The following is a 27,555-nucleotide window of genomic DNA, read 5'->3' as shown; positions in this document are numbered from 1 at the left end:
CCGCTGTGTCTGCGTTTTCTGTCACGGCCAGAGATGGGACAGTAACTAATTACTCAATAAATTGAACTTGTACGTTTATTACATTGTTACCTATTTGGCTTTTGATAATGTAACATTTGAATCCAATGAAAGGAGTATTGTGTGAGGATTTGCAATTGGGTAAACAATTGGCACATTTCGTGACTTGCAAAATTAACTAAATGTGTTGTAAATGTGTTGTTTTTGTTATTATGTTGATAAAAGAAACATGCTTTGGGCAACATTTCGTTCCTTCAAAGTGTATTATGCTGTGGAAAAGTGAATAACTGTAATTTCTGGAAAACAGATTTGGTGCCATAACAAATCAAGATGCCAATGCAGACTATCAATGTAAAAAAGATGTTGTTTTTATACTTCCAGGAACAAAATAGTTCAATTTTAAACATAAGAAATATCATTATTTTACCATTGAATACATGATGTTAATGAACAGGCAATATAAGTCAAGCTATTGCATGTCCAGGCATCCTTTTTAGAAAAGGTGTTACCACTTCAGTGATTACTTGTTTCGATTGTTAGGCCTAAAGCATGATATTCAGGGGTTGGCTTGACAGGCGTCTCAGCCAATCACTTTCAGTTACCTGTCTGTGAGCAAAAACTTGACAGAAGAATTTGTACGAATCGTCAGTTTATTGGTGCTCGATTGACATTGTTACACTCATAAAACAATGCGCTATAGCTGCCAAATTTAGATTGATCTCAAATTCAGAATTGTTTTTGTTACTTAATTTCAATCCAACAGGTTCTAGAAACCCCCCTCACTCTTTGTCCAACATTATATCTCCACTGGGACAGGATCATTTCTGTTTCTTACCCATCATGGTTTTCTGTATGTTTGGAGGCGGAGCTGAAGCTGAAGCTGGAGCTCCACCAACCTTCTCCTCTGAATGTCCCGCCCCCTTTCTCTTCTTTCTTGTCAGCCCTCCTCTCTCTTTCCTCACGAGGCGACAACACAAGATCTCTCCCTCAAACCAACATCCTTTGATCTCTCTTTCTAGCATCATCCTCCCTGAGGGTTTGGTATTTATTTGGCCGGCGTCTCTGGAGATGCAGCAACCAAACAACAATCCATCCTTCTATGTTTCTTCTCCTCTATGTGTTTTTGTTGTTGTGTTGTTTTCTGTCATTTCACTGTTTTCAGTCTGGTTTCTTCTCTTTTTGTCATTGACTAGCTGACAGAAGGGGATCAGAGCTGAGTGTCCCTCACACTCTAATCCATCCTTATTTTTCCTCTCACTACCTCCTTAAACTACCATCAGCCCTTCCGTTCTTCAGTCCTCCTTACTTCTTGTATCACATATTTTCTATTTCTTTATGTCTCCGTCCACAACCATTATGGTATTCCTGTATTTCTCTCGACCTTTGATTCATTTCATTGTCATCCTTTTTGATTTATCTGTCTCATCCCTCCTTCCTTTTTTAGTCATTTCCTAATGCCTTCCTTTGATTTCCATCCAATTATACATTTAGTTTTGTTTTAATGCATTCATCTAGTCTGTCTGCTATTGCTGTTGCATTCCACCTTCATAATTTCCTCCCTTGCTCCTTATTTTCCATCCTTCACTTCTTTCAAGTCTTCATCCCCTTTTTACCGGGCTTCCTCTTCTTCCTTTCCTTCCTTCCTCACCTGTGTCCTTCTTCCTCCCCCTTATTTGATCTTTCTCTCCCCGTCTAGCCCCTTTTACTTCCAACTTGTATTCCTCCTTTTTTTCCTCTCCATTTCTCCCTCACTTTCTCCTCCTCGCTGCTTCCACCTGCCATCTCTTCCATGTTTATTTCCCTCTCCTCTAGTGTCAGACCTCATGTATGCTTTTGAACTTGCGGTCTCTTAAGGATGTTGCTTCCCTAATAACACTGATGTGCCAAACACACACACACACACACACACACACACACACACACACACACACACACACACAGAAGTACATGCATAAATTCACTAGTATTCCAATACACACACTTGCAAAAACACACAGAGTTCACGCAGTGCCAACACTTTTTAAGGTCTGATGTTCTTTGAAGTTAACACAAGCCTGATTGATGTGTGTGCACAAAGGTGTGTGTCAAAGAGAGCGAGAACATCAAGTGCAGGTGAGTACTGTACATGTATACTGATGTGTATGTGCATTTTTTTGGTATGACTATGAAATGTGTGTGTAAGCCAAACTAGAAAGAAGAAACAAATATACTACTGTAGAAATATACTTACTGGTTTATTTTAATAACAATAGATGCTAAAACGCTTGCCAGCTGGGACAGCATGGGATAGGACCTGATCACGCTGAGATGTGTTGCTAAAATATCTTGAAGAAGTGCATAAAAGTGAAACAAAATTGAAGGAGAAGATTGTATCTTATTGCATACATTGGGATAAACTCCAGTTAGTAGTTTGCCCCTGACGTTGACAGTTTGTTTCCGAGCAACACTGGCTCTTAGATGTCAGTTAACTGTTGCCATGGGAAACACTGCTAATGCTATAGGCTTTGACAGCATTTTCCATAATATGTATAAAATTATATGCACAATACCAAGCCTGTCCTTTTGGCTGAATTGGTCTGATTGTTGAATCATTTATATGTGTTATGTCATTAAAATCATGTTTTATTGTAGTTTATCTGTTACTTAAGAGTTGGTGAAGATCCAAGAGAAGAGCAGAACTTTCTTGATAGAGAGAGAGAGAGGAAAAGAAAAAAAAAACGTTCAAAAGATAAATGCCCCATCTTTGTCTCCCGTTGCCAAGGTAACTGGACGATCGTTAAGCCGTTAAGTCCTCCAACCACGGTTACCCTGACAATAGGTGTGTGCGTGTGTTTGTGTGTGTGTGTGTGTGTGTGTGTGTGTGTGTGTGTGTGTGTGTGTGTGTGTGTGTGTGTGTGTGTGTGTGTGTGTGTGTGTGTGTGAGACAGGTCACATGTTTGATGTCATATCGTCTGCCTCCATCAGTGTCCCGCTGTGAAGAAATATGTCTTTCCCCCTTCTTCCTCCTCCTCTTCCTCCTCCTCTTCTTCCTCCAGTCTGTTTTTGTCACAGTGCTGCCTTCCTGTGGCCAAACCTGCCGACTGCAACTGAAGATTTACAATTCTAAAAATAACTCCTTTAGTTTTTTAATTGTTTGTCAGCAACTATTCAAGTATTTCTCGCTTTGCACATATGCCAAGTAAGTTTTGTAACTTCTGGGTTTACTTGGTTATGTGTCCCACTGAATAGACGCAGTTTCCCCCCATTGATATTCACAGATTATTGACAAGCTCCACAACCTCACTTTTAGTAAAACAGTAAATCAAAGTCGTTTGCGTTTTTAAACTATATTTTCGGGATTGTTGGTCAACAAATTAAAAAGGGTTATAACTATTTTTTAAGTCAATCACCTGACAATATGTAGCGAACATGAGTACAGTGCAGAGAGAGAATGGGCCTTATCAGTCTCTGGTGGAGTTTCCTCTCGGACAGGAAGTGGGCTTCCTCAGCTTCCTGTTCCCTTCTCTTTTGTGTTTGTGTGTGTGTGTGTGTGTGTGTGTGTGTGTGTGTGTGTGTGTGTGTGTGTGTGTGTGTGTGTGTGTGTGTGTGTGTGTGTGTGTGTGTGTGTGTGTGTGTGTGTGTGTGTGTGTGTGTGAGTTTGTGTGTGTGTGTGTTCTCAAAAGAACAATCAGTGTAGAAACAGAAAGAACAAGAATGAAGCAGATGAGACGGGGGCTTAAATAACATGAACGGAGAGAGACGGAGACTCAGAAGAAACAATGGAAAAACAAACTGAGAGACAGACCCAAAGACATCAAAAGGCAAATTGAAACAAAAGAAATACATTCAGGAAGAGAGTGAGCACTTACAGGACTCATCTTACCCAGAGGGGAGACTAAACCGTGATGGACTATGAACCCAAGAAATCCAAGAAGGTACACTTTCTTCTGTTCTGTCTCAGCCTTTTCCACTTTCCCGTCTTTTGGAAGTGGGTGACTTGTTCTTAAACTTTCTCCAGAGGAAGTCTAGTCCTATGTCATCATCCAACTGCATATTGGGACTGTATTATTTTGAAGCAGTAGATGTTTAGATGTTGTCTTTTTAACTTAGGATAAACCAATCAAGCTAGAGTAGATGCACACAGTGGATTATTTAACAGTTTCACTTTGTGTGTCACTAACCTATCAAAAAATAAAATGAGCTTACGGTATTTGAACAGTGGCGACATTTAAAACATGTTGTGGCAAAATCTGTTAATTTAAATGCATCTTGTTGGAATGTGTGTTCACTTGTGAGGTTGATTTAAATATGTGTAAATCTTTTGCGTTGCGTTTTGGTAAACTATGAGATTCAAATGAGTACTCTTGACCAATAGTGAACTCTTCTTGGCTACTGTATGGTGACCTTTGAAGGAACCAGAGCTAATGCAAACATAATCATTTATTCAAAGTACAAATGTTTTTCTTAAAAATGATTTCCCAAGCCATGTTTTCTTACCTGACCTGACATGGTTTCTGCAAGATGACGTACACATGCAGCATACTGCACATGCTGTACTACAGTATTACCGATGATAACCTTAAATGTGGTCAGCTTGCTTTAAGTTTTGAGAAGCAGACACATAACATCTAAAAGAAAAACCTTTATTTAATAGGGAGAACAATTGTAAGTTATAAAAAGAAGAAGAGAAAGCAAACACGGCAGTATTAACTAGCTCTACAGCAACTTCTTTGACATGCACAGGTTGTTACAATAATTCATCACAAAATCCAATTAAATACCTCTTTCTGTTTCAAAAACCTCACAGGAACGAGAGGAAGAACAAAACTCATTAAAAATATTCTCTGTCCTACATTTTCAGCTGAGTCCAGAGATGTTCATCAGAAAGCAGCCTCGTTTTGAGAAATCTGCCCTTGTTCTTCAAAAAGAAAGACACATTTTAAATTCCATAACAAACTAATTTCCTCTCTTTATTCAGTGTGTGTATGTGTGATAATGTCCATTCGCCTCATTCCCTCCAGCCACAGTTAATTAATGTGTGATTGCGTGTGTCAGTCAGCGGGTGTCTAACAGTGTGTGCTGTGTTGACAGTGCATCTCAGCAGGGAGCTGTCAGAGATCACTGCTCACCTGTCAATCACTCTACGAACAGCCGAGGGGACGTGCTGCAGTAACACATACACAAACACACTCACACTGAGTCATGTGGGCCATACAAATCAAACATTTTGAATGATGTTCTAATTTAAATTCAACCCAAAACACCCTTTCCGAGACTGCTGGAAAGTTAAAGCCAGAATACTAAAGTGTGTAAACAGTATATTCATAATTTAGTAACTTTAGGAGACTTACATTTAGTGAAACTTAACATTTAAAGGAGCCTATTATGCTACATTTTAGTTAGATATTTTGGTACCACTTTACAATAAGACTACCCTTATTAAGGATTCATAAAGGATTTATAATTAGGTTATGAATTAGGTTGTAAACACTTTATTAATCATTAAGAACCATTTATAAACCAGTTCTAACATAGTTTTCATAAATCAACATAGGCTCACTATTTGGCAAGATGACTAAGCCTTATGTTGGCTACCTAGCTGACGTCTTCTTCATCAGCCAGCATCCTTGGCATCTGTTGTTCACTGAGTTGATTCTCCCCATCCATCTTGATGTTTCTTGGCGTCTCTTTATGGCCATTTATTTCTGAGTTACTAACATTTGTAACTGCCAAAAGGGAGCCTTATTGTAAAGTGTAAAACACATTCCCATTTATTAATGAGTTACTACCATTTCTAATAAGGCAGTACAGATAAATGTGGGCTCACTATTTGGCAAGCAACCGTTCACAGTTGCCCTGTTTATCTCATGTCTTATAAAAGTGTATTAATGATTTATAAAGTGTTCACAACCTGATTAATAAATGAATTACAAACTATTTGTAAACCTTTTAGAAGGGTAGTCTTATTGTAAAGTGGTACCGATATTTTTATTCTGGGTTTCTGGTAGAACACACACTACACAGATAATTGTAAGAAAATTATGATAGGAGTTGTTATGTAAAAGTACATTTCCACACACACATTTCACCTCTACATTGATTTAGTTTATTTCGCCAGATGTTTTATATGTGTTGAGTAAGGGCATGTTACTGAAATGTCACTTCCATGAACTTCTTTGATATTGAACCTCTGGGGTAATTCATTCCCTGCACCACAAAGGAGACAAAGCAAGTGTGCGTGGTTGCCTTTTACTTACTGTGAAATATATTACTTTGAACCAAAGTATTGGATCCACCAAATCATCTGTATATCTTATCTAAATATCATCTTATTCTATCTTCCACTTTGTCCCCATGTCTATCTCTTCTTCTCTCTCTCCTCAGAGCTTTGTCTCTCCTATTAAGCGGCTTGTCTGGTCAAAATCTGGTCGCAGGCAGCTGGATCGAGGCAGCATTTACCGGCGCCCGCTGCACACCGTCCCTCTTTACCCCCCCGATTACCTCATCCACCCTGAGAGGCTGATCTTCGACTACATCGAGAAGGAGGTCAAGGTAGAACCTGAGATACGCAACGATAAATCAGAACATACTTAAGTCATTATTGACCTTCTGATAATTGCTTGACCTTTGTCCTCTCAATTCAGTTCCTCGGTCACCTGACCTGGGTGTCGGTTTCACTGAACCCCTCGAGCCGAGACGAGCTGCTGCAACTCCTCGACACAGCCAGGGTCAGTAATCAATTACTTATCTTTAAATAATCACTGCTGAGGTAAGGGATCAATAATTAAATACCTCTGAGTGATGGACAGCATCTATAACTTAAAACAGCCGGGGTTAGCAATCAATAAATTATCAATAACCAACCACTGATCTATAACTAATTAAATCAATGGATATTAACTAATATAAACTTTTCCCCTTTATTTAACCTTAATCACTGACGTTAATCATGACAAGCCAATTTAAAATCACTGTTTAATCACTGTTGTATTAGTGCACCTATTCATAGACCTACCTTCATTTTTGGTGTAAGTAATCAATAATATATGGCCTGTATGCTATCTGATATTAATCATTAATCAGTTTATAAATAGTCACAGGTACAATTCTTTTTTATTAATTCTGGAATATATTGTGTATTCATCACCAACATCACCACTAAAGTGAGAGATCATTCATGTATTATAAGCTTAGCTCTCCCAGGCTTAATGATCAATAAGCAGTGATTGACAACAGCCAAGGTTAGTGAAACAGTAATTTAATTCAATTCAAGGTTTTATTTTCATGTGCACATTAGCTACAGTGTAGATATGGAAATGAAAAACGTATGTCACTGCTCCTCCAACAGTGCAAAATCAGGATATAAAACAAATAAAATAGTGTGAGAGAATATTTCAGCACTCATCAAAACTCAAGTGAGACCATGTCGAAGTGTGATTTAACAAAGTCTTACTCTTTAATCAACAATCTAAGACCATGTGTCTCTGCTTGTTGGTCAGCAGCAGTTGAAGGTGCTGCCGTTGAAGACCAGCGTGGATCAGGACTGTATTCTGAGTCTGTCCGCGCGCTGTCTGCTGCTGACGTGGAGAGACAACGAGAAGCTGATGGTGAGGATTCCCACACATGAGATCGCTGCTGCCTCCTACCTGAGGGACGACGCGCTGCACCTGGTGGTCCTCAAGACAGGTGAGGACCATACATGCCCCTTTCCCACCAAAGCAGAGTCAGGGCCAGATTCGTCACGCTTACGTCGGAGGCAGGGGCAGGGGCAAAGTGAACAGAACAACAAACAGCCAGATGAGCTTCAGTTGCTATGCTAACATCATCTGTCTGAAACCAGAGAGAATTTAATAACGGCGTTTTGATGCCAAAAAGCGCCAATTCAGACTGAAACACATTCACTTATGGGGAGAGGGGATATGCATTAGTTGCTTGTGTGACAGTCAATAGACAGACCTGAGGACCAATCACTGTCACTTACTTTATGACCAATGGGCACTCAGGATGTTTTAACAATGCTTCTACTTGTCAGCTGCTGACAAAAAACAATGTAGCCAAATCTTGAATAAGTTTGACACAATATTTTAGTGTATAACTTTGACTATAGACAGGGGTATATATGTTAACTTAATTATAACATGAAGGTCATTTGGCTAACGGAAAGGAGTTTTCTTTATCCTGATTCACCAATGAGTTTCTAAAACGCAATACTTAAATTGCCCCCGTCCAAATGCTGAAACGGACAGGGACGCCATCATTACTCTTTGCTCTGATATGACTAGCATCTTGCTAGTAATGCCCCTAGAATGCCCCCTTGCCTTTTGTAGAGTAACGCTAGTTTTCTGTAGTAAGCTATAGTCAACTCTGCATGCTAACTTTTTCATCCAGACTCTTGGGGTCGGGAGGCCTGATCATTTATCCCGGCAAATGACTCAGACCTACTAATTGACAGAAGTTATTTAGTCTATGTAAGTTTACTGCTTGGCTCAGATCCACCAACGATCAGCAAGGTCTCACCTCTATTAACTCCTGAAGAGCCAGGTTCAATTAACTGCTGTTTCAATTCAGACGACCCGCTAAATCTGTTTAAGCGATCCCGAAGGATTTTGGTATCAGTAATGAGGTGTGCCCTACCTAAGGGTGTGTGGCAGATGTGCATTTCTTACCTTTCAAGCAGGAGAGGAGAGTGCAGATGTCTTTTAAGTTGTCCCAATCCAAAAGGTGGGGTCAGTTTATTTGAAGAAAAATGGTCCACACTTGAACAGGGCTTTTACCTTCTCTCGTTACAACATTGCAATCATACTAAACATATCATGTTACTTGTTAGACGCTTATATCCAGAGCGACTTACATACTCAATACTGTGGACAATCACCACAGGAGTAATTTGGGGTGAAGCGTCTTGCCCAGGGACACAACGACATGCTGACTGCAGTGGGGTTCGAACCTGTGACCCCCTGATCACAACACCAAGGCACAACCCACTGCGCCACACGCCTCCACAATATCATACTGTGGTCATTTTCGAATCTGAAACCTTAATTCAAAGTTTAGACATTAAAGTCTTCCGACATAATCCAAATGAATCGGCTCATGGATCGCCGGGACTAACATTCACACTTATAGCCTGACAACATTCAGAGGCAGTTCCTCGTAAACGGTCAGTGGAATCTAACAGTTTCAAACTTTCATCCAACAATTCACTCAGCATTCAATTAAAAGAAATGTAAGCAATATTTACCAAGTTTGAGAGAACCTTACCGAGGGAAAACCCAGCTCTCAGGGAGAGAGCTTTACCGGGAGAGAGCATACCAGGGGAACCCCCCTCTCTCTCTCTCTCTCTCGTTTGCTCCCTCTCTGCTAGTGTTTTTATGTTCGAAACAGGACAGAAAAGCCTAAAGACACCTCCTCCATACCCATTGTTACGTTCCCTCCTAATCTAGGGGTACAAAGGAAAGTAACAAAGCACAGAAATGACCAGGCACGAGAAAAAAGAGCGAAAACTGATCTTCTGAAGCCACAAAGAGAGGTTTAATTACCAATGATTGACAAGCAGAAAACGGGCTCACCAGCCAACTTGCAAAGCAAATTAAAATACAATATAATCAGGACAGGGCCAGAGACAGAGACAGAGACAGAGACAGAGACAGAGACAGAGACAGAGACAGAGACAGAGACAGAGACAGAGACAGAGACACCATGCAGCAGCCAGAGGAGAAGGGGAGAGCGACTGCAGCTTTTCTCAGGTCCTTTATGGAAGCCCTGATTGGTGATTGGGAGCACCTGGGGGAGAAGCTGCACCTGGAGGGAGAGGCTGCACCTGGAGGGAGAGGCTGCACCTGGAGACAATATAGAGGGAGAGAGAGAAAGACACACACACACAAACACCAGCCCCCACTACGGCACGTAACACCCATATTTGTGGAAACTGGGCATTGGCCTCTAGTGTGCAGGACTTGCAAAATATTATTCTGGGCTGTGGCACAAACACATCTTTGGGGCCTCAGTCTTTCTCCAAAAAGTCAGGAGCCCCCCTCCCTGGGTACTGCTGTGAGGGAAGAGGGAAGAAAGTGTCTCTCCTCTCTTATCAGTGACACCTCATAACCCATAATAGGTCTTACACTCAACTTAACAAACCACTTGGTTTATACTGTAAATATAGAAAATCATAAAATATGAAGCATTTTCATTTTCGGTTATACAAGAATATAATTGATTATATTTGATAATAATTAACTTTCGTTAGAAGTATCTGTCCATTCCTTAATCGTTGCTCTTTGTCTTTTGGTTTTTAAAGGATAAAGAAAAAAGAAGCCAATTGCTATTGAGGAGCTGTTTTAGCAAACGGTTAATTTATTGGAATTTTTTTTTTTTTTTTCCCGGGCAAAGTTTGGTAGGATGGACTAGCTTTTCTATGACAAAGATAGTGTTCACATTTTTGAACCTTCATCCCACAGGTCTGAACGTGGACACAGTGGTTGCTGGGGACGACAGCCTGGACAGGAAAAAGCCAACGGGCGTAGACAGCCGACGTCAAACCATGAGCTCCAACGCGGACCCTCGACCTGCAGGGGGCACGATGGAGCGACGGCACACAATCTGTGGAGTCGACTGGAGGCCTTCATTATCCAGGAGTAACCACGACAAAAATCCAAATGTGGAGAGGGGGGGTGGAGGAGGTGGAGGAGGAGAAAGAGGAGGAGGAGGAGGAGGAGGAGGAGAAAGAGGAGGAGAAAGAGGAGGAGGAGGAAGAGGAGGAAGAGGAGGAGAAAGAGGAGGAGGAGGCAGTTTAGAGAGGAAGAGAGTAGGAGGCAGCTGGGAGAGGAGGCAGCAGACACGTAAAACAGGAGGGAGTTTAGAGAACCGCAGACCAAGACCCATGAGCGGGAGCTGGGGAGTAGGAGTAGGAGGTGGAGGTGGAGGTAGCTGGGAGAAAAGGCATGGGGGAGGAGGAGGTGGGAGCTGGGAGAGGAGGGGAGGTGGTGCCGGGGGGAGCTGGGAGCGACGGCATGCCTGCACAGGAAGCTGGGAAAGGGGGAAGAGCTATGGCAGCTGGGAGAGGAGGAACCATAACCCGCTGGAGCCGACGCCCTGCCCAGACGCCTACTGCAACCTGGTCATCCTGGCCGTGGAGAACCGGGTGGGGCACTGCTGATGAAAGTCACTCTACACAATGACTTCATACCTCACTTTAGTACTCAATTGTATTCAAGTTCCTGCTCAAAATGATGTTCCATGACCTTACATTTGCTGTCAATACATTTCAGTAAGCTTAGGAATAGTACATTTTGCGATGTGTTCCATGAGATCGTCTATAACTTTAACTCATATATGTGTAAGTATAGACCTATAGCTGGACCGGTAGACATTTAGCCTATAGCATAAAAACTGAAAAGAAAGGAAAGAAAGCCAACTGAACTTTATGTTTTGACTTTAAGTAAAGATAACTGGTATTAGTTTTGTAAAAGAAGGGGTGATTACCTGTTTGTTGGTGATGCTATATGCAAAGGAAGGGATTACCTCATTGCAACTGATTCTAACAATCATCCATCCAATAGGAGTAAAATGCTGCTCCAAGCAAAAACCACCCCTGGAACTGCTGAGTTGATAACTTGTAAATATCACTGTGGACATTCGCTAGAGAAAAATAACAACAGTGACAAAGCACAGTGGGGTTCACTAAGCACTTGGCTCCTTGAACAGAAGTGGCAATACTTTTAGACACACACAAACACACTTGCACTGAGACTTTGTGTTGTTGCATAACCTGTTGTATCACAACAGAGTAGCTTCGTCATTGTATTTGTGTAAGTGTGTTTCTGTGGGTGCGTGCATGCATGCGTGTTCTTGTCCTCAGAGCAGTAGTTTGTTTGGATTGGCATCTTAAGAGTTTAATTGTTGATTTGGCTGATGCAGGAGCACATGATCACTGTGAGTGTGTGTCTGAGTGTGTGTGCGTGTGCATAGCTTCAGTGGCCAATGTTCCCTTTTGTCTCCCAAACTGCTTGGCTTTAGGGGGTTGCTGGGTAAAATCTCATCACTTATGTGCACTTGAACAAAGGACCAATCCATGCAGGAACTGCAGTGAAGCTTCTCACACAGTAACACATGTGTAGTTAACTCAGCAGACAAAAGGCTGTTGGAAAATCAGGATTTAAAGAATGAAGACACATTTCAGAAGACATAGCTGTTATTGTGATTACTATTGCAGTGGGATGACAAGTCTGTGTGTGTGTTTGTGCAGGAAGCTGCAGAGGAGTACTGCTCTCTGATCTGTCAGATGTTCCAGATCATTTACGGCCATCAGACCATCGAGTGTGTGGACAGAGCCGGCTTTCATCACACAGTGCCGGACCGATACTGGCTGCAGAGGAGTGAGTGACAAGCACAACAAAGAAAGAGAGATACCCTTGGGGACTTCAAAATGTGCTCTTTTCTTTGAATCTTATAATTTTCATGTACTATGAGTTATTTTCAATTTATGGGAGCCCTTTGCTAGACCTTTCTTTATCTTTTTATTAGAGGTTTTGTTAAGTTCCACTTTCTTTTGCTCATGTTAGCTTAAAGACGAAGTCGTCTGTTGAGCGTAACACATACTACACAAGCATCCTGACCTACAACTACACGTCATCAAGTCATACATTGTTTTGTCTCCAACATCAATGTGTGCCAAAGTCCTAAAATGCAACAATAACATCACATGTTCTGAAAGGGTTGTATTTTTAACTCCACTACTGGTAGGCTTCTAAGGTCAGCTTCTTCATATCATCCGTATGTTGTTTGCATGGACATTTAAGGAACATTGCACTGTCTATATGGATGATATAAAGGCTTAAGAGTAAAGTGAACTTGATCAGAAGGTGTAAAGTATAAAGGGAATGCTTTGTTTGTTTGTGTTTGTCTCTGTGCAGGTGACAGCTGTCTCACTGACGTGTCCTACAGTTATGATCCAGAGTTTAGCTGCTGCAGCTCATAGTGAGTAACATCCATATTCAGATGGATACAGTGTCTTCAATTCATGAAATGTCCTAAATATTTGGACATTTCCATCTTAAAATACGGTCCTGAAAACTTTAACTACATTGGATAAGTAACTTCTCTTGTCATTAGTTTGGTTGTAATACCCCCAAAAAAGCCCAGTGGACTATTTGATGACTGTATGATTAATTAAATTGAATTATTTTGTTGACATTGAACGGGGACAATGTCCATAGGTAGACAATGAATATTCAAAAACAAAAATTGAGGACAATTAATTGGCACAGTCCATGTCGATTAAGTGACTGACATTTGATCACCATCAATCCATTACTGTTTCAAGGTGATACTGATGGTTCTTTGATAATGATGTTATACCACCACCTTTCTGCCTCTCTCTCTCTCTCTCTCTCTCAGTGATGGTTCCCAGGAGGCCTTTGAGCCGTACTACAGTGAGACATACAGTGAGAGCTCGTCTCTCTCGCTGCAGGACTCCCATCGCAGTCTCGCTGAAGCCAGTGACGGAGGAGACACTAACCCCGCCCTGCTGCTGATGCAGGAGTACATGCTCACTGTGAGTGTGTTTCTGAGTGTGTGTGTGTGTGCATAGCTTCAGTGGCCAAAGTTCCCTTTTGTCTCCCACAGCAAAGGAAAAACAAGCTAAGTACATTTCACAGGTCGTGGAGGTCCAAGGATTCATTTATGATAAAAAAATATATATATTTTGAGGTAATATACTAACACAGTGTGGCTTTAAATGCAGCTTGCAGCTATCTTATATTTGTCAATTTTAATAATAGATTTGTTTGCCTTTTAGCTACTACATTAGAGTTAATGGGCCATTTCCTGTAACTAAAGTAGGTTTCATAGGCAGGGACAGATGGCAAGCTACATTGTGTTTATTGACTGTTTGAATAAAGAAAAAAAGATATTGACTTTGTTTGTGTGTGTGTGTGTGTGTGTGTGTGTGTGTGTGTGTGTGTGTGTGTGTGTATGTGTGTATGTGTGTATGTGTGTGTGTGTGTGTGTGTGTGTGTGTGTGTGTGTGTGTGTGTGTGTGTGTGTGTGTGTGTGTGTGTGTGTGTGTGTGTGTGTGTGTGTGTGTGTGTGTGTGTGTGTGTGTGTGTGTGTGTGTGTGTGTGTGTGTTAGTTGCGTAATAAGCTGAGTCCTGTGGAGTTGCAGCACTTTGCGGTATTGCTGAGAGAATATAGGCTGGGATCAAACATCGATCACTTCTGCTCCAAGCTGCTGCAACTTTACGGAGACAACCGCAAGTTCCTGCTGATGGGTGAGACACACACACAAGCACGCACGTACGCACACACACACACACACACACACACACACACACACACACACACACACACGCACACACACACACACACACACACACACACACACACACACACACACACACACACACACACACACACACACACACACACACACACACAGAGCTCATTAACTGACTGCAACTCAGCAGAAAGCCACAACCTACTTATTATATTGTTTATTTGGTTATATTGCAGAGATAAGAATGAGTGTGAACTATATATATTATTGATGTGTGTGTGTGTGTGTGTGTGTGTGTGTGTGTGTGTGTGTGTGTGTGTGTGTGTGTGTGTGTGTGTGTGTGTGTGTGTGTGTGTGTGTGTGTGTGTGTGTGTGTGTGATAAGTTTACTGTATGTCTGTTTACCGCAACAAATTCAGCTCTGACCCACTTCCTCTGTGGAAACCACAACTTCCTGTTAGTGAGTGAGCGTGAGAGAGAGCGGTTGATGTGTGGTGTTTATCTCCACACACCCTGTTAATGCCCAGTGTGCCGGTTTGTAATAATGATTTTAAACGGTTGGGAGGGGGGGGGGGGAAAACAGCAAAGTCACTGAGCAGGTTTTGAAGCACAGAGACTTTGTGATTCTCATTTCACAAGTTTATGTGTGTGGAAAATTATGACTTATTATGCTTTCTTGGGTTTCCCTTTCCTGCTGTGTGTTACAAAAGGTTGTGTGCATGTAAATGGTCTGCAAAGGCTAACATTTCTGTCTCCAAAAATAATTATACATGGTATTTATATAGCGCACTTCCTGGTGTTCAACGCGCTCTACATTACATTTCATGTTACTTATTAGACGTACATGCAGTCAATACTTTGGACAATACCCACAGGAGCAATTTCAAATACCACTAGGAGTCAGCAATGTCCATATCCTAAAAAAAGTATTGTGCATCTCTTGGCACACATGGCCTTAGAGCAGATTCCAAAAAAAAAAAGAAACTTCAGATGTTATTCTCTGTCTCTGTCCTCCAGGTCCCTACAACAAGGCATTGTGCTTCCATCAGTTTGTACAACTGATGGGGGTTACACAATTGATTGAATGTCATGTTTTGATCAACACTAGGTTTTTTATAAGTTTAAAATGATATGACCTTTTAGTACCAATATACAAAATGAAGTTGAGCCTTTAACCATAATGCAGTAAAGTGCAGAGAAAAGTACAGAATGAGATAAGTAATAATAAATACATGAATGAATAAATACTGAAAATAAATATCTGACTCTTTATCCCTGTTTTTCCAGGCATGCGTCCCTTCATCCCAGACAAGGACCTCGGGGTGTTTGAGAGTTTCCTGGAGAGCATCGGGATCAGGGAGGGAGGCATTTTAACCGACAGCTTCGGACGCATCAAACGCAGCATGAGCAACACGTCGGCTACGGCCATGAGAGGGTAAGTAGGTCAGGATTGGGTTGTGATTCGCTACTGAAAGATTTGAGTCTCGGTCATGTTTGGTCTTTGAGGTAATTTCTACACACAAACTGCTGTCTCACATTCCATCATGACTTATCTACAGTACATGGTGCACTTTGATGATTTTTGATCAAAAGATAGCACCAACCTAAGGTTTGAGGACAGTACAGTGCATTTATATTTAAAGCCAACAGAAACATTTTACCACTGTGATTTACTGATATTTATGCTTTATTTGTATGTTTGTGTTGTGAAAGGACGTCTGAGTATCTTTATTATTTTTACCACTTTTAATTATTTGTGGGCTCGCACATACCAAAATAGACTAATGTACACTGCAATAAAGATCAAATGATACAAGTGAAAAATTAACAAAAGAACCCTTTTTTATTTATCAAACAGTAAATTAATACAATCTTACAAACTTGTGATTTGGAAAATGTTGTTATATTTACATGTTTCTTTGGGAAAATAATATTGTAAATGATGTACTTTGTAAATTATTTACATCATGCGAAACCATTTTAACCAGTTCAGCTGCATGACTAATGTCAAATTACAGATTTGGCCATTGAAATCCCTGATAGCGGCCTCCCGGCTCAGGGTAAGTCTTCCGTATCTCGGTTACAGCACATGCAGGCAGCGGGACTCTGATTTTTGGGCCGAGTACACCCCAGCACCAACGTACAAACTGTCGATAAGCTGTATATCGATGCTTCCTAATGAAAAAAAAGTATACAGATTATAAATATATTTGGAGAAAAATAAAATGTTATGTAGTACTATTATGTAGCAATGGTTACAAATTGGCTTATAACATGATATTTGTATTTTACTTGTACAAAATAAATATGAGGTTATACATGACTGCTTGACAGAATCATAGACCTCTTATATATTTCCTCACATGTGTAGTTGTTTCTTTTCCCAAGCATACATTGAACTTGCATACACAGAAAAAATAAAAGCCAAGCTGTTTTTGACTGCTTGAAAGAGTTTAATGGTATCTTTAAAAGTGTACCATATCTGTAGTGACTAAAAGTATTATATGAAAGCAAAGCTGCAATAGGCAGTTGGGTCAATCAATATTTACTTACTGGTGTAGTGAGCCATCAACTGCTCTGCGTTGTTGTTTGTATTGAAGATACGCTATTTTCAGTGTCCAAACACTGAGAGAGCCTTCTCTAAAGCCTGGGTGGCTAATAATGCACCTTGGTTTCTCGTCGGTGTCTTCTATCTGGCAGAGTCCTGCACGGGTCTGATTTTCAAGACCCGCTCCCGCCCCGCACCCGTGACGTGCAGTACCGAACCCGCCCCGCTACCCGCACATATTGCCAATTAGTTCCGCAACCCGACACGACCCGCCGGCACAAGATCCGCAACCCGACCCGAACCCGCATATATATAAGCAGTGACAACGTGCAATTATTAACACACGCAGTTGCATATTTGGCTCAAAAAGCCTGGGATGTTGTTTATTTTCTCCATCTAGGTTGACACCAAAAGCCTCCCAGACGTTGGATTTCGCTCTTGAAGAAGAGTTATTGAAAATGCTGTATTCTCCGCTAGAGAACTTCACCTCAGCCATTCAGAATGTGGTGCGCTCAGCAGCAGATTGATGCACTGCAGAGGTTATGATTATGCTCGGTCCCGCGGAGGAGAGGTCCGAGGATTTAAACATTAAACTAAATTATTATTGTTTAAATATATTTATTATGCAACACCCGCAACCGGACCCGCATCATCTTTGTTTTACCCAGAAGCGAACCCGGAAAAAAGCGTTTGAAAAAATACCACCCGCAAATCACCTTTTTTGCGGGTCACCCGTCGGGTACCCGCGGATACCCGACCCGATGCAGGACTCTGCTATCTGGTCAGTAGGTTGCAAACTGTCTATTTGTTCCATCATCTGCCAGATCTCTCTGCAGCATACACATTCATCTGCAGTGGGCATGCTTTCACAGCATTGACATGTAGGGGAGAGCGGGGCTGGTTGGCACAGGGGTTGGTTGGCACACAGTTATTTCCCAGGCCTGTAGAGGGCACTGTCCAAAAAATGTTACATTAAAATGATTGACCTCTTGACCTGAACATTCTAATTCTATCAAAACATCTGAAGGTCACTATCTTTTGAGGTGAGGACAACTTTTACATTTTGCAGTGTCAAAACAAAAAAAATGCCCCCCCCCACTGAATACATTATAGAGCTGTGTTACATAGAGATATAGAAAATATATTCATTTCAGTTGATAGACATAGGAATCAGCTATATTTGTATATGAAATTTGAAAGTTTGTGGTGAGTGGTGCAAGCTGGCTAACATCATTTTAGTTAAGAGGTGTGTCCTAATATGGGTGGGGTTGGTTGGCACACTATTGGTATAGCCATTTGTTTACAATTGTATTAACTTATGCATTTTACAAATGTTAAACATAATGAATATTATATAATACTATTATATTATGTTTTATGTTATATTATAATACATTATCTGTGTCTTTTTTATCAGGATTGTATGTTCATTGCTCAAGATCTATTAAATGTATTGCATATTAAATTAAATGTATTGCAAATATTAATTTTGTATTTGGAATCATTTTTAAACATTTAAAATGTTCTTGTACGGGTTAAAATGGTCAGGAATTTTTTAAGAAAAACAGAGCGAGGAAAGACACCAGCACAGGTTATGCTAGAGGCAGCCAGACAGGTGAAGACACAAAACCAAAGCATCAGGAGTACAGCTAAGGACTTCCAAATACCATACCGCACACTTAGCAGATACTGCCAAAAAATAAGCCAGGATGAAATTGAAGGCAAGAAAGAGCTAAGTGTAGCTGTTGGTTACATTAAGAACCGACAAATGTTTTCCACAGATGTGGAAAGGGAGCTGGTTGCATATCTGTGCAAGTCAGCCGACATATATTTTGGCCTTTCACCCAGGGAGGTGAAAAAGCTAGCCTTTCAGCTTGCTGTGGCACGCAACATCAAGGTGCCTGAGTCTTGGATAGAGCTACAGCAGGCCGGCTGTGATTGGTTTACTGGCTTTTTGAAGAGGCACCCTTCTCTTTCCATCAGGAAGCCAGAGGCCACAAGCCTTGCTCGTGCCACGAGCTTCAATAAGGTGAATGTCACAGCCTTCTTTGACAACCTTGAAATGGTGATGCGCAGGCACAAGTTTCCTCCAGGTGACATCTGGAATATGGACGAGACAGGTATAACAACTGTCCATAGACCGAACAAGGTCATTGCCAGGCGGGGGTACAAGCAAGTGGGGTCAATTACCTCTGCTGAGCGAGGGACACTCGTGACCCTCGCCTGTGCCGTTTCAGCCACAGGGAACAGCATTCCTCCATATTTTGTCTTCCCGAGGGTGCATTTCAGGGACCATTTTATTCAGAATGGTCCTACGGGTTGCAAAGGAGGTGCAAACCCATCAGGATGGATGAAAGAGGACAATTTCATTGAATTCCTGAAGCATTTTGTGGCAAACACAAAATGCACAAAAGAGAAGCCATGTCTTCTAATGCTTGACAACCATGAGTCCCATCTCTCCATCGGTGGCTTGAACTATGCCAAAGAGAATGGTGTCGTCATGCTGTCATTCCCCCCCCCCACTGTTCCCACCGGCTACAGCCTCTTGACCGCACAGTGTATGGGCCTCTAAAGAGGTATGTCAACACAGCTTGCGAGGCATGGATGCTTAACAACCCTGGCAAACCCATGTCAATCTATGATGTGCCTGGCGTTGTCGCCACAGCATACCCATTGGCTGCAAGCCCAATGAACAGCCAAGCAGGATTCAGGGTGACAGGAATTTTCCCCTTCAACAGAGATGTGTTTCCAGAGCAGGACTTTGCCCCATCTTTTGTTACAGACCGGGCAAACCCAGTCCCAACTGCGAATCTTGTTGCTGCCCCTGATGAGCTGCACCCTGACACTGACAATGCTGTGCAACAGCTTCACCCAGATACTGACAATGCTGTGCAACAGCTTCACCCAGATACTGACAATGCTGTGCAACAGCTTCACCCAGATACTGACAATGCTGTGCAACAGCTTCACCCAGATACTGACAATGCTGAGCAACAGCTTCACCCAGATACTGACGATGCTGTGCAACAGCTTCACCCAGATACTGATGATGCTGTGCAACAGCTTCACCCAGATACTGATGATGCTGTGCCTGGACCAAGTGATTTTTCTGCAGGCACTGGGAGAGGTCTCTGCACCCCAGAAGACCTGCGGCCTTTCCCTAAAGCTGGACCTAGGAAAGTTGGTGGTGCCGTCAGGAGGAAGAGGAAGACCGCCATCCTGACTGACACACCAGTCAAAAAGACAACTCGAAGAGCAAAAGGCCGGAACAAAAAAGAAGAGGCTTTTCAAAAAGAGCAAGAAACCACAACCAAAAGCTCCATCCAAAGCTCCTGCTCCTAAAAAGAGTAAGAAAATTAGATCATCTGAGTCGGAGTCTGAGGATGATGACTACTGTTTGGTGTGTTTAGAGTCCTATGGGAATAGCCGGCCTAGGGAAGTGTGGCTTCAGTGCCTATTTTGTAAGAAGTGGGCACACGAGTTATGCACTGCAGGTCAACCAAACTTTATCTGCCAGAATTGTGATTCATGTGACTCTGATTGAGATACAGGCATTGAAACACTAATTTGTATAATCTTAAATCATACTGCATTAATTCTGTCACTTCTAACACCACACACAGACACACACACTCACATTATACAAACTGTTATTTGGTTCTAATTAATATGGTCTCGTTTGTTTAGAGGTCTGTGGGAATAACCGGCCTGGGGAAGTTTGGCTTCAGTGCCGCTCACACCCCCACACACACACCCCCACACACACACACCCCCACACACACACCCACACACACACACACATTATACAAACTGTTATTTGGTTCAAATTAATATGGTCTCGTTTGTTTAGAGGTCTATGGGAATAACCGGCCTGGGGAAGTTTGGCTTCAGTGCCGCTCATACACATACACACACCCACACACACTCACACATAGACTTCACATCACACACACTATACAAACTGTTATTTGGTTAAAAATGGGCAAACATTGTGTTGAATGTTTATGTTTTCTGGTTCTTGTATGAATTAAATACTCAAATTAGTTTTTTTTGTCACTTAATTCTTTGTAACTATAGCATTTTAAGTGTGTGCCAACCAACCCCATTGCATGTGCCAACCAACCCCGTGCTGGGGCTGGTTGGCACAAGTGCACAACATGACTTTATTCATGAATACAATAATTTTAGGAATCATTTATGAACATAAAAGGTATCTCTTTTTATAGCTGAGATCTTAATCTTTCAGTTGGTACTGGCATATATGGTATTTTAACATAAAGCATGACTGAGAAATATGACAGAGTGAAAAGTGTGCCAACCAGCCCCGCTCTCCCCTACACCTGAATATTGTACATAACATTTAAAAAATATATATATATCTGCCGGACGTGTGAGGAACAGATGACAAATTAAGATCGACATTTAGTGCAGGTCAAATTAAATAAAACAGAATTTACCATTCAGTATTGCCGACTCGAGTCTCGCCGGCTGCGGAATCCGCTTCTCTTTCACAAGTTTCTGCCTCGTTGTTCGATTGCCGGGCAGGAGGCTCGTACTGATAAGGCAAGATGCCTTGAAGTGAAAGGCTAGCTGGTTCATTCTCTACTTCTGTAACTGAATCCAGATAACCCACCGAATCTGAGCTTGAATGATCGCTCTCGCTGTCGCTGTCTGAAGTTGTCGCGTTGCTTGCCATTTGGACTGATTTGATCAAATGGCAATGTTTGCCACGTGTGACGTCACCGCTCGTTCGGGAGTGATCGGGGGCGTACTCGGCAAACTTCGGAACCAACATCGGTTTTTAACGTATATGTCATTTAATTATGACCAAACTTTAAACATTTTAATTTATTTTTATTCTGGTGATATCTAAACTACATGTTAAAAAACACCTGTGTTAGATGCATTACATGGCCTTTAATGATGGTAGCTTTTGGTCCTGATTGCTCTTACTTTGATGCAAAAGCCCTCTCACACCTGGACATTTCATTAGTTAGAGATGGGAGATACAATTGAGATAATTGTTTTTTTTGTTCCCTCAGCATGTATGATGACGGCTATCTGGCTTCAGGATCTCAGGAATTCAACCGACGCATTACAGACATGACCCACGACATCCAGACGCTCGGCTTCCAGGACACACACGCAGACATCGAGGAGGAAGATTACTACCTCTGATGGAGGGAGACTCTAATTCCTAGTCAAATGCAGACAGTTTTCAAACTCTGCAAAATCAGGGCAGCTCGTGTTCTCAATATATTGTAAATATAAATTGTGTGAGAGTTATACCCTTCTTAATGTTGATGTTTAATATGCAATTCCTGCTCCATGCACAGAAAATACAGTACGACAAAGAAAACTAAGCTGTATTTATTCAAATAAACTCAATTAATACAAAAACAGTTCATTTTCAATGTATCATACAGTAGGGGGAGATTATATGATTCAACACATAAGCCATGATTTAATTAAGTGTTTACAAATCTGCTACAATACGTTATTTTCTGTAGTGGTTGTAATACCTAACATTGTCCACATGGAGGCAATTAAAGACAACATATCTATAGCCCTCTTTGCTACTGAGTACACATCTCCATTGTGAGGCAGAATTTATAGTTCAAAAAGGATTTAAATAAATGTTTGGAACCAGATACATGGATATATACAGTAGATAGATAGATATATAGATAGATAGATAGATAGATAGATAGATGGATAGATGGATAGATAGATAGATGGATAGATAGATAGATAGATAGATAGATAGATAGATGGATAGATGGATAGATGGATAGATAGATAGATAGATGGATAGATGGATAGATAGATGGATAGATGGATAGATAGATAGATAGATAGATAGATAGATAGATGGATAGATAGAAAGATAGATAGATGGATATATAGATAGATAGATAGATGTGTTTGTAATGATACAAACAATAACAAAAAAAACATCTAAAATCTCTCCCTCCCTCTGTGTCCCCCGTTCTCTCTCCCAATGCTGCATTGACCCGTTATCCTGGCGTCAGCATCACCACTTCCCATGGTGCACTGCTTCTGTGTTGCCCCCCGGTCTTCTCCTCTGCCAGCTTAACGGAACATCACAGAGGGAGAGTCAGCCCCCCCATGGGCTTCACCCGAGTCATCTGAGTCTGCTCGCCCTCATTATGTAACAGACTAAACACCGTGTGCATTTGATTTTAAATGAACTCATCATGAACGGAGTACAATTGATCAGCAGCAGACACATCCCTGTAAACATCCCAGAGGTTTTACAAAGAGCTGGCTTTAACCTTGTGACCCGGATATCTGGATCACACGCACTGCAAATAAATTATTTTTTAAATCTGTTACGTAAATTATATATATATATATATATATATCATGGAGAGTCCCAGTTGAAACAATAGAAAGAGAAAGTAAGATAACGAGATACATCCCATACATTAAAAATACTAAATATGTTTTGACAGAATTGTTTTTGTCAGGCTGCAGCTATTTCATGATTCAAGGTCAAAGGTTGTGCGTGTGTGTGTGATTAGATCAACTTAAAAACGTTACTAGAAAAGCTTTATTATGGAGCTTTTTATATCAACAGCAAGGTTGGGGTTTCTGGTCTGGTTAATTAGTGACTATAAATTGCCCGCAGGTGTAAAGTGAGTGTGTATTGTTGTCTGTCATCTCTTTCATTGACTGGCAACGTGTTAAATCTGAGTTTGGGGAAGTGGAAAAAACTGTAGAATTATTCTAAACTGAGTTATCTCTTCAATTGAACTATCCACATTTAGGCTGTGCAATTTTCTTTGGATAAGCAATGCTATTTTTTTCTTCAATTAGCCGAGCCTCCCCTAAAATAGTTTAGAGCCTGAATACAAAGCCCCTCCTCCCTCTTTGAAGACCATGCTCTACATCAGTGGTTCCCAACCTGGGGGGTGTGCCCCCCTTGGGGGGGAGCCAAAGATCGCAGGGGGGGCGCCAGGCCTCAGATGATTTGAGGCCAAATATCATATTTAGACTTTTTTTTTTCTTTTTTTTTACATATAATTGTAAAGCAATACATGATTGTCACTAAAAGCCTTGTCTCTACATTACAATAAAATATATAAAAAATATTGATTAATTAATTTGAATAACAATTCAAGTTAGTAGCTATTAAAGGCATAAAAAGACAGAAATGTATCATTCTTTTTTTAATAGAAATGTTTCTTTTGTCTGTAAAGTGTCCAAACCGGGCTTTTCTGGATAAGCGCATTTTTAAAACATAGTCATTGTCCATGCCGGTTTCAGTTGGATTATTTGTCACAGTTGCTCCGATCAGATCGGTCTCCTCCATTTTGTAGATTATTTACGACTTTTGAATCCACATAAACACATGGGCAAAATCCGGCTTACTTTGAGCATGTGTTTTAAACAGTTTAATCCCTTTGTGAATTGTTTCCACTTCCGCGCCGTCCTGTAATTTCTTCATACAGCGGGAATCCAAATGAATTAATCCTGAGTCCAATAACCATCAAAGTCACTCCAATAGTGCTCCTTAATTACACTTTCATCCTCCTTTAACAAAATACTTCACATTCATCTAGTTTGTGACAGTAATTGTAGCATTTTGTAAACTTGAATTACCGCTGTTGCGCCCCCCCCCCCCCTTGTGTGTGTGTTTGTGTGTGGGAGGGGGGGGCGCAACTTCCAACAGGAGTCATTTGGGGGGGCTCTTGGAAAAAAAGGTTGGGAACCACTGCTCTACATGATAAGCTGGAGATAATGGATGGGGGGATGGTTTAAACATACATGTAGCATCATGCACATTTAAAAAAATATATATACTTTTCAGTGTGATCAAACTGAGTTGTATGATGTCACTTTGGGATGTCCAGTTGTGGTTAAATGTGAGGCTCTGCAGGTGAAAGGTGAATGTAAAGTATCAAAACTCAGCTTACTGGGATTACAGTGATGTGTGTACAGGTTATATTTAGCAGGATCACAGTCAGACTTCACAGCGTGGTCGTCCTGCTGAGCTGGCCAGGTGCCACTCAGCCCAGTGTCACTGCAGGGATCAGAGCAGAGAAAATCCACTGAGGGTTCAACAAAGCTGCTGTCAGTTAGAGCTGCAGTGATGGCTCAGGTAATGCATCGACAGCCCTGATACTGCAGGACAGGCACTGCGCAAAACAGAACAATTATATTAACACTACTTCAAAGAATACAAATATAGTCATGATCTAAAGAATAATACGATTCATAATTAATCGCAATTACCTTTTCCAATTGCCTTTCCTCTTGCAATTCATACGGGCCAAACCTAATCACAGTTGGTTATCCAACTAGGTAACATGTGTCTACTCCAATCCCTTATAGTGGTAAAGTGGTAAAAACAAAACATGGCTTCCCCATGTGAAAAAAATGTTGGCCATATAATGGTAGGCTAGTTTTGAAACATAGTTTTCAGATTTAAAAAAAAGTGTTTTATTGCTTTTAAAATTGTTAAAAGAAAATGTAATTTTTCAAATACATTTTAAAGATATTTTTATTAAATACATTAAATATGTTATGATAGTACGTTTTACTATGTATGATCAGTGTGTTTACATTTTTGTACATTTTTGTTACAGCGTGTCAAATATCTAGCTTCATACGTCATCACGTTTCCCTCCTGGACCAATGAGATCTGAGGAGGGCGTAACGTGGTCTCGCCGGGTAAAAGAGATTTGACAGTTGCAGGTCTGGATCTCATCCTCCACTTGACTCTTCCTCCGTGGGACGGAGACCATGGCGGCGGCTGCTGCTTGTCCCCAGCACAGCGCTTCGATGATGGCCAAAAAGACGCACGGTAACAGGGAACACAGTCGGAGGAACCGGGAGAACTCTCGTCGGAGACAAGCAGCTCTTTTATTTCTTAGTAACATCTCACTGGACGGACGGCCAGTGCATAGTAATTCAGACGAGCATGGAGGAAGCCACAAAGAGACCGACTTTGAGGGAGCGGACTCGGCGGCCGGGTTGTGCCCGGAGATGGGCGGCCGATACGGAACATTCTCCAGGTTGGCAACGGCAGTGAGCTGTGGGAACGTCAATCCCTCCATGGGACCGAGGACAGGACTATTGAACATACCGCCTATACTAGTCCTGCCGTCGGACTCGGGGTTTAACGATGTGGGGAGCGCGGAGGAGCTGCTGCAGTGCCGCAGAGGCTCGGTCCCCTCGGCCGGGAACCTGCTCCCCTCGCCTGGGAACCTGCTCTCCGCTTCCCCGTCCAACGCCAGCCTCCTGCCGTCGCCTCTGGGACCGCGGAAGTCTTCCACACTTCTGTCGGTACAAAGCTGCAACTCTGTGTCCTCAGAGCCGCGACAGAGGTGAGTGACACGGGGCTTTGTTTATGTCAATTTATCTGGTGGGCTTGACTGCCGAGTCAGACTGTTGTTTCGTTGAACTTTGTTTACATCTTCTAACAGCAGCTTGAATGTCTCAATGTAAACTAAACCAATCTGAATAATGAATTTTGACTTTCGATACTTTAAGTATTGATGCCTATGCTTTTGTACTTTAACTTGAGTAACATTTTAATTGCATTTAGTCTGGTATTTCTACTTTCACATAAATAAAAGTACTTTCCCGTCTTAAAACAGCAGTATGATGAGCTTAAGTGTCTCAATGTTACCTACAAGTGACAGTTGTCATCAGCTCCCACATCACCTGTCACTTGGCAGTAGTGTAAGAAGTAGGCCTACTCAGATGTTTCACTTTAGTTAAAGTAGAAACACTAATACTCCATTACACGAAATCCTGAATTGAAAATGGTAGGCTACTTGAGTTGAAGTACAGGTAGAATGGAAATATGCAAGTAGAATGTCAAAATAGTACTTAAGTACAAACTTGTGTAAAAGTACCTTGTGACATTCCTCCACTGTCTAAAGTTAGACTGGGTCAGGGTGGTCAGGTCTAATTTAACTCTGGTTCGGAGAATAACCCTCGTATTCACGTGCTGAGGGACGGTTTGACACTTGATTGAATGCTTTAAATCAAGGTGCCTTTGAGATAAAGGATCATTATCAAACCATAGTGAGGTTTAAGTTCAGTTAAATAGTGTCCGTCGTCGTGATTCAACATTTCTATAAAATAATACCTTTTCTTACACTCTTACTGTTGCCTGCCTGGAGCTAAAAGAGAACATCTACTGTAGGCATGTTTTACAGCCCACACCAGCTCAGGTCATGAAGGCTAAGGGCAAGTTCTTAGGAATTACATAACTAATGCCAGTTGAATTTGGGAGGTAGGCGGAGTGGATTATTAAAGGTTCAGGATCACCTTTATAGCTACAAGAAAAATATGAATGGCAGCTTTTTGTAAAGGGGGATCTTGTTGCCCTGTGCTCATTTCCCTCAATGCTGTCCTTGCAGAATGAAACAGTAATTATGTGGATAGACACAACGCACGGTTAAACCACTGGGTATAGCCTGGTGGAATAAAGACTTAATTGTGTTTTGAATGTAAAACACCGTTATTACAGTGCTGTGCCATTTTCTATGGTCATGTTCTCTTCTTCGGATCAGACGTTGTCTCGTTTCAAATCATTTGTCTGTTATTTTATTGTGTATTTATTTTAGAAAAAGTCCAACAAACAATTATTTGATTTATTTTATTATGTCGTATTCTTTATTAATCTTTTAGTCATTAAAATGTCTCACTATATTAGAAAAGTCATCACATTTGAGGAAGTATATTGACGTTGGCAGTATCAT

At 41.4% G+C, this 27,555-nt stretch overlaps 2 protein-coding genes across 4 annotated transcripts in view; both read left to right on the top strand.

The window, feature by feature from the left end:
- The first annotated feature begins 3,514 nt into the window (after positions 1–3,514).
- On the top strand, positions 3,515–22,981 carry ccm2l (CCM2 like scaffold protein). 3 transcript variants are annotated; one of them, XR_013807381.1, is made up of 12 exons: positions 3,515–3,932; positions 6,382–6,549; positions 6,642–6,725; positions 7,500–7,683; positions 10,455–11,137; positions 12,242–12,371; positions 12,909–12,972; positions 13,393–13,549; positions 14,126–14,264; positions 15,556–15,703; positions 21,859–22,077; positions 22,849–22,981. XR_013807381.1 is itself a non-coding variant. In XM_079676991.1 (11 exons), the coding sequence occupies exons 1-11, from the start codon at positions 3,903–3,905 to the stop codon at positions 21,992–21,994; spliced, it is 1,923 nt and encodes a 640-aa protein (XP_079533117.1). In that variant the 5' UTR covers positions 3,515–3,902; the 3' UTR covers positions 21,995–22,523. The 3 variants fall into 3 exon arrangements, 1 of the variants encoding a protein (XP_079533117.1); XM_079676991.1 differs by lacking the exon at positions 22,849–22,981 and having other exon boundaries at positions 21,859–22,523; XR_013807382.1 differs by lacking the exons at positions 14,126–14,264; positions 22,849–22,981 and having other exon boundaries at positions 21,859–21,997.
- cables2b (Cdk5 and Abl enzyme substrate 2b) overlaps positions 22,849–27,555 on the top strand; it is a 42,621-nt gene continuing 37,914 nt past the window's right edge. The window contains exons 1-2 of the mRNA XM_079676992.1: positions 22,849–22,988; positions 25,429–26,169. Of these exons, the coding sequence (XP_079533118.1) occupies positions 25,586–26,169 (584 nt within the window). The 5' untranslated portion in view covers positions 22,849–22,988; positions 25,429–25,585. The remainder of the gene's footprint in view (positions 22,989–25,428; positions 26,170–27,555) is intronic.

This window comes from Notothenia rossii (assembly GCF_949606895.1).
Source record: "Notothenia rossii genome assembly, chromosome: 4".
In the NCBI taxonomy this organism is placed as follows: Eukaryota; Metazoa; Chordata; class Actinopteri; order Perciformes; family Nototheniidae; genus Notothenia; species Notothenia rossii.
This window is presented reverse-complemented; position numbering and strand designations above follow the sequence as displayed.

Bases quoted from the DNA above. Each gene is read 5' to 3' on its own strand.
- ccm2l (XM_079676991.1), top strand. From the start codon at position 3,903: ATGGACTATGAACCCAAGAAATCCAAGAAG. The intron at 3,933-6,381 runs GTACACTTTCTT...CTCTCTCCTCAG, and splicing joins AACCCAAGAAATCCAAGAAG to AGCTTTGTCTCTCCTATTAA. The intron at 12,973-13,392 runs GTGAGTAACATC...TCTCTCTCTCAG, and splicing joins TTTAGCTGCTGCAGCTCATA to TGATGGTTCCCAGGAGGCCT.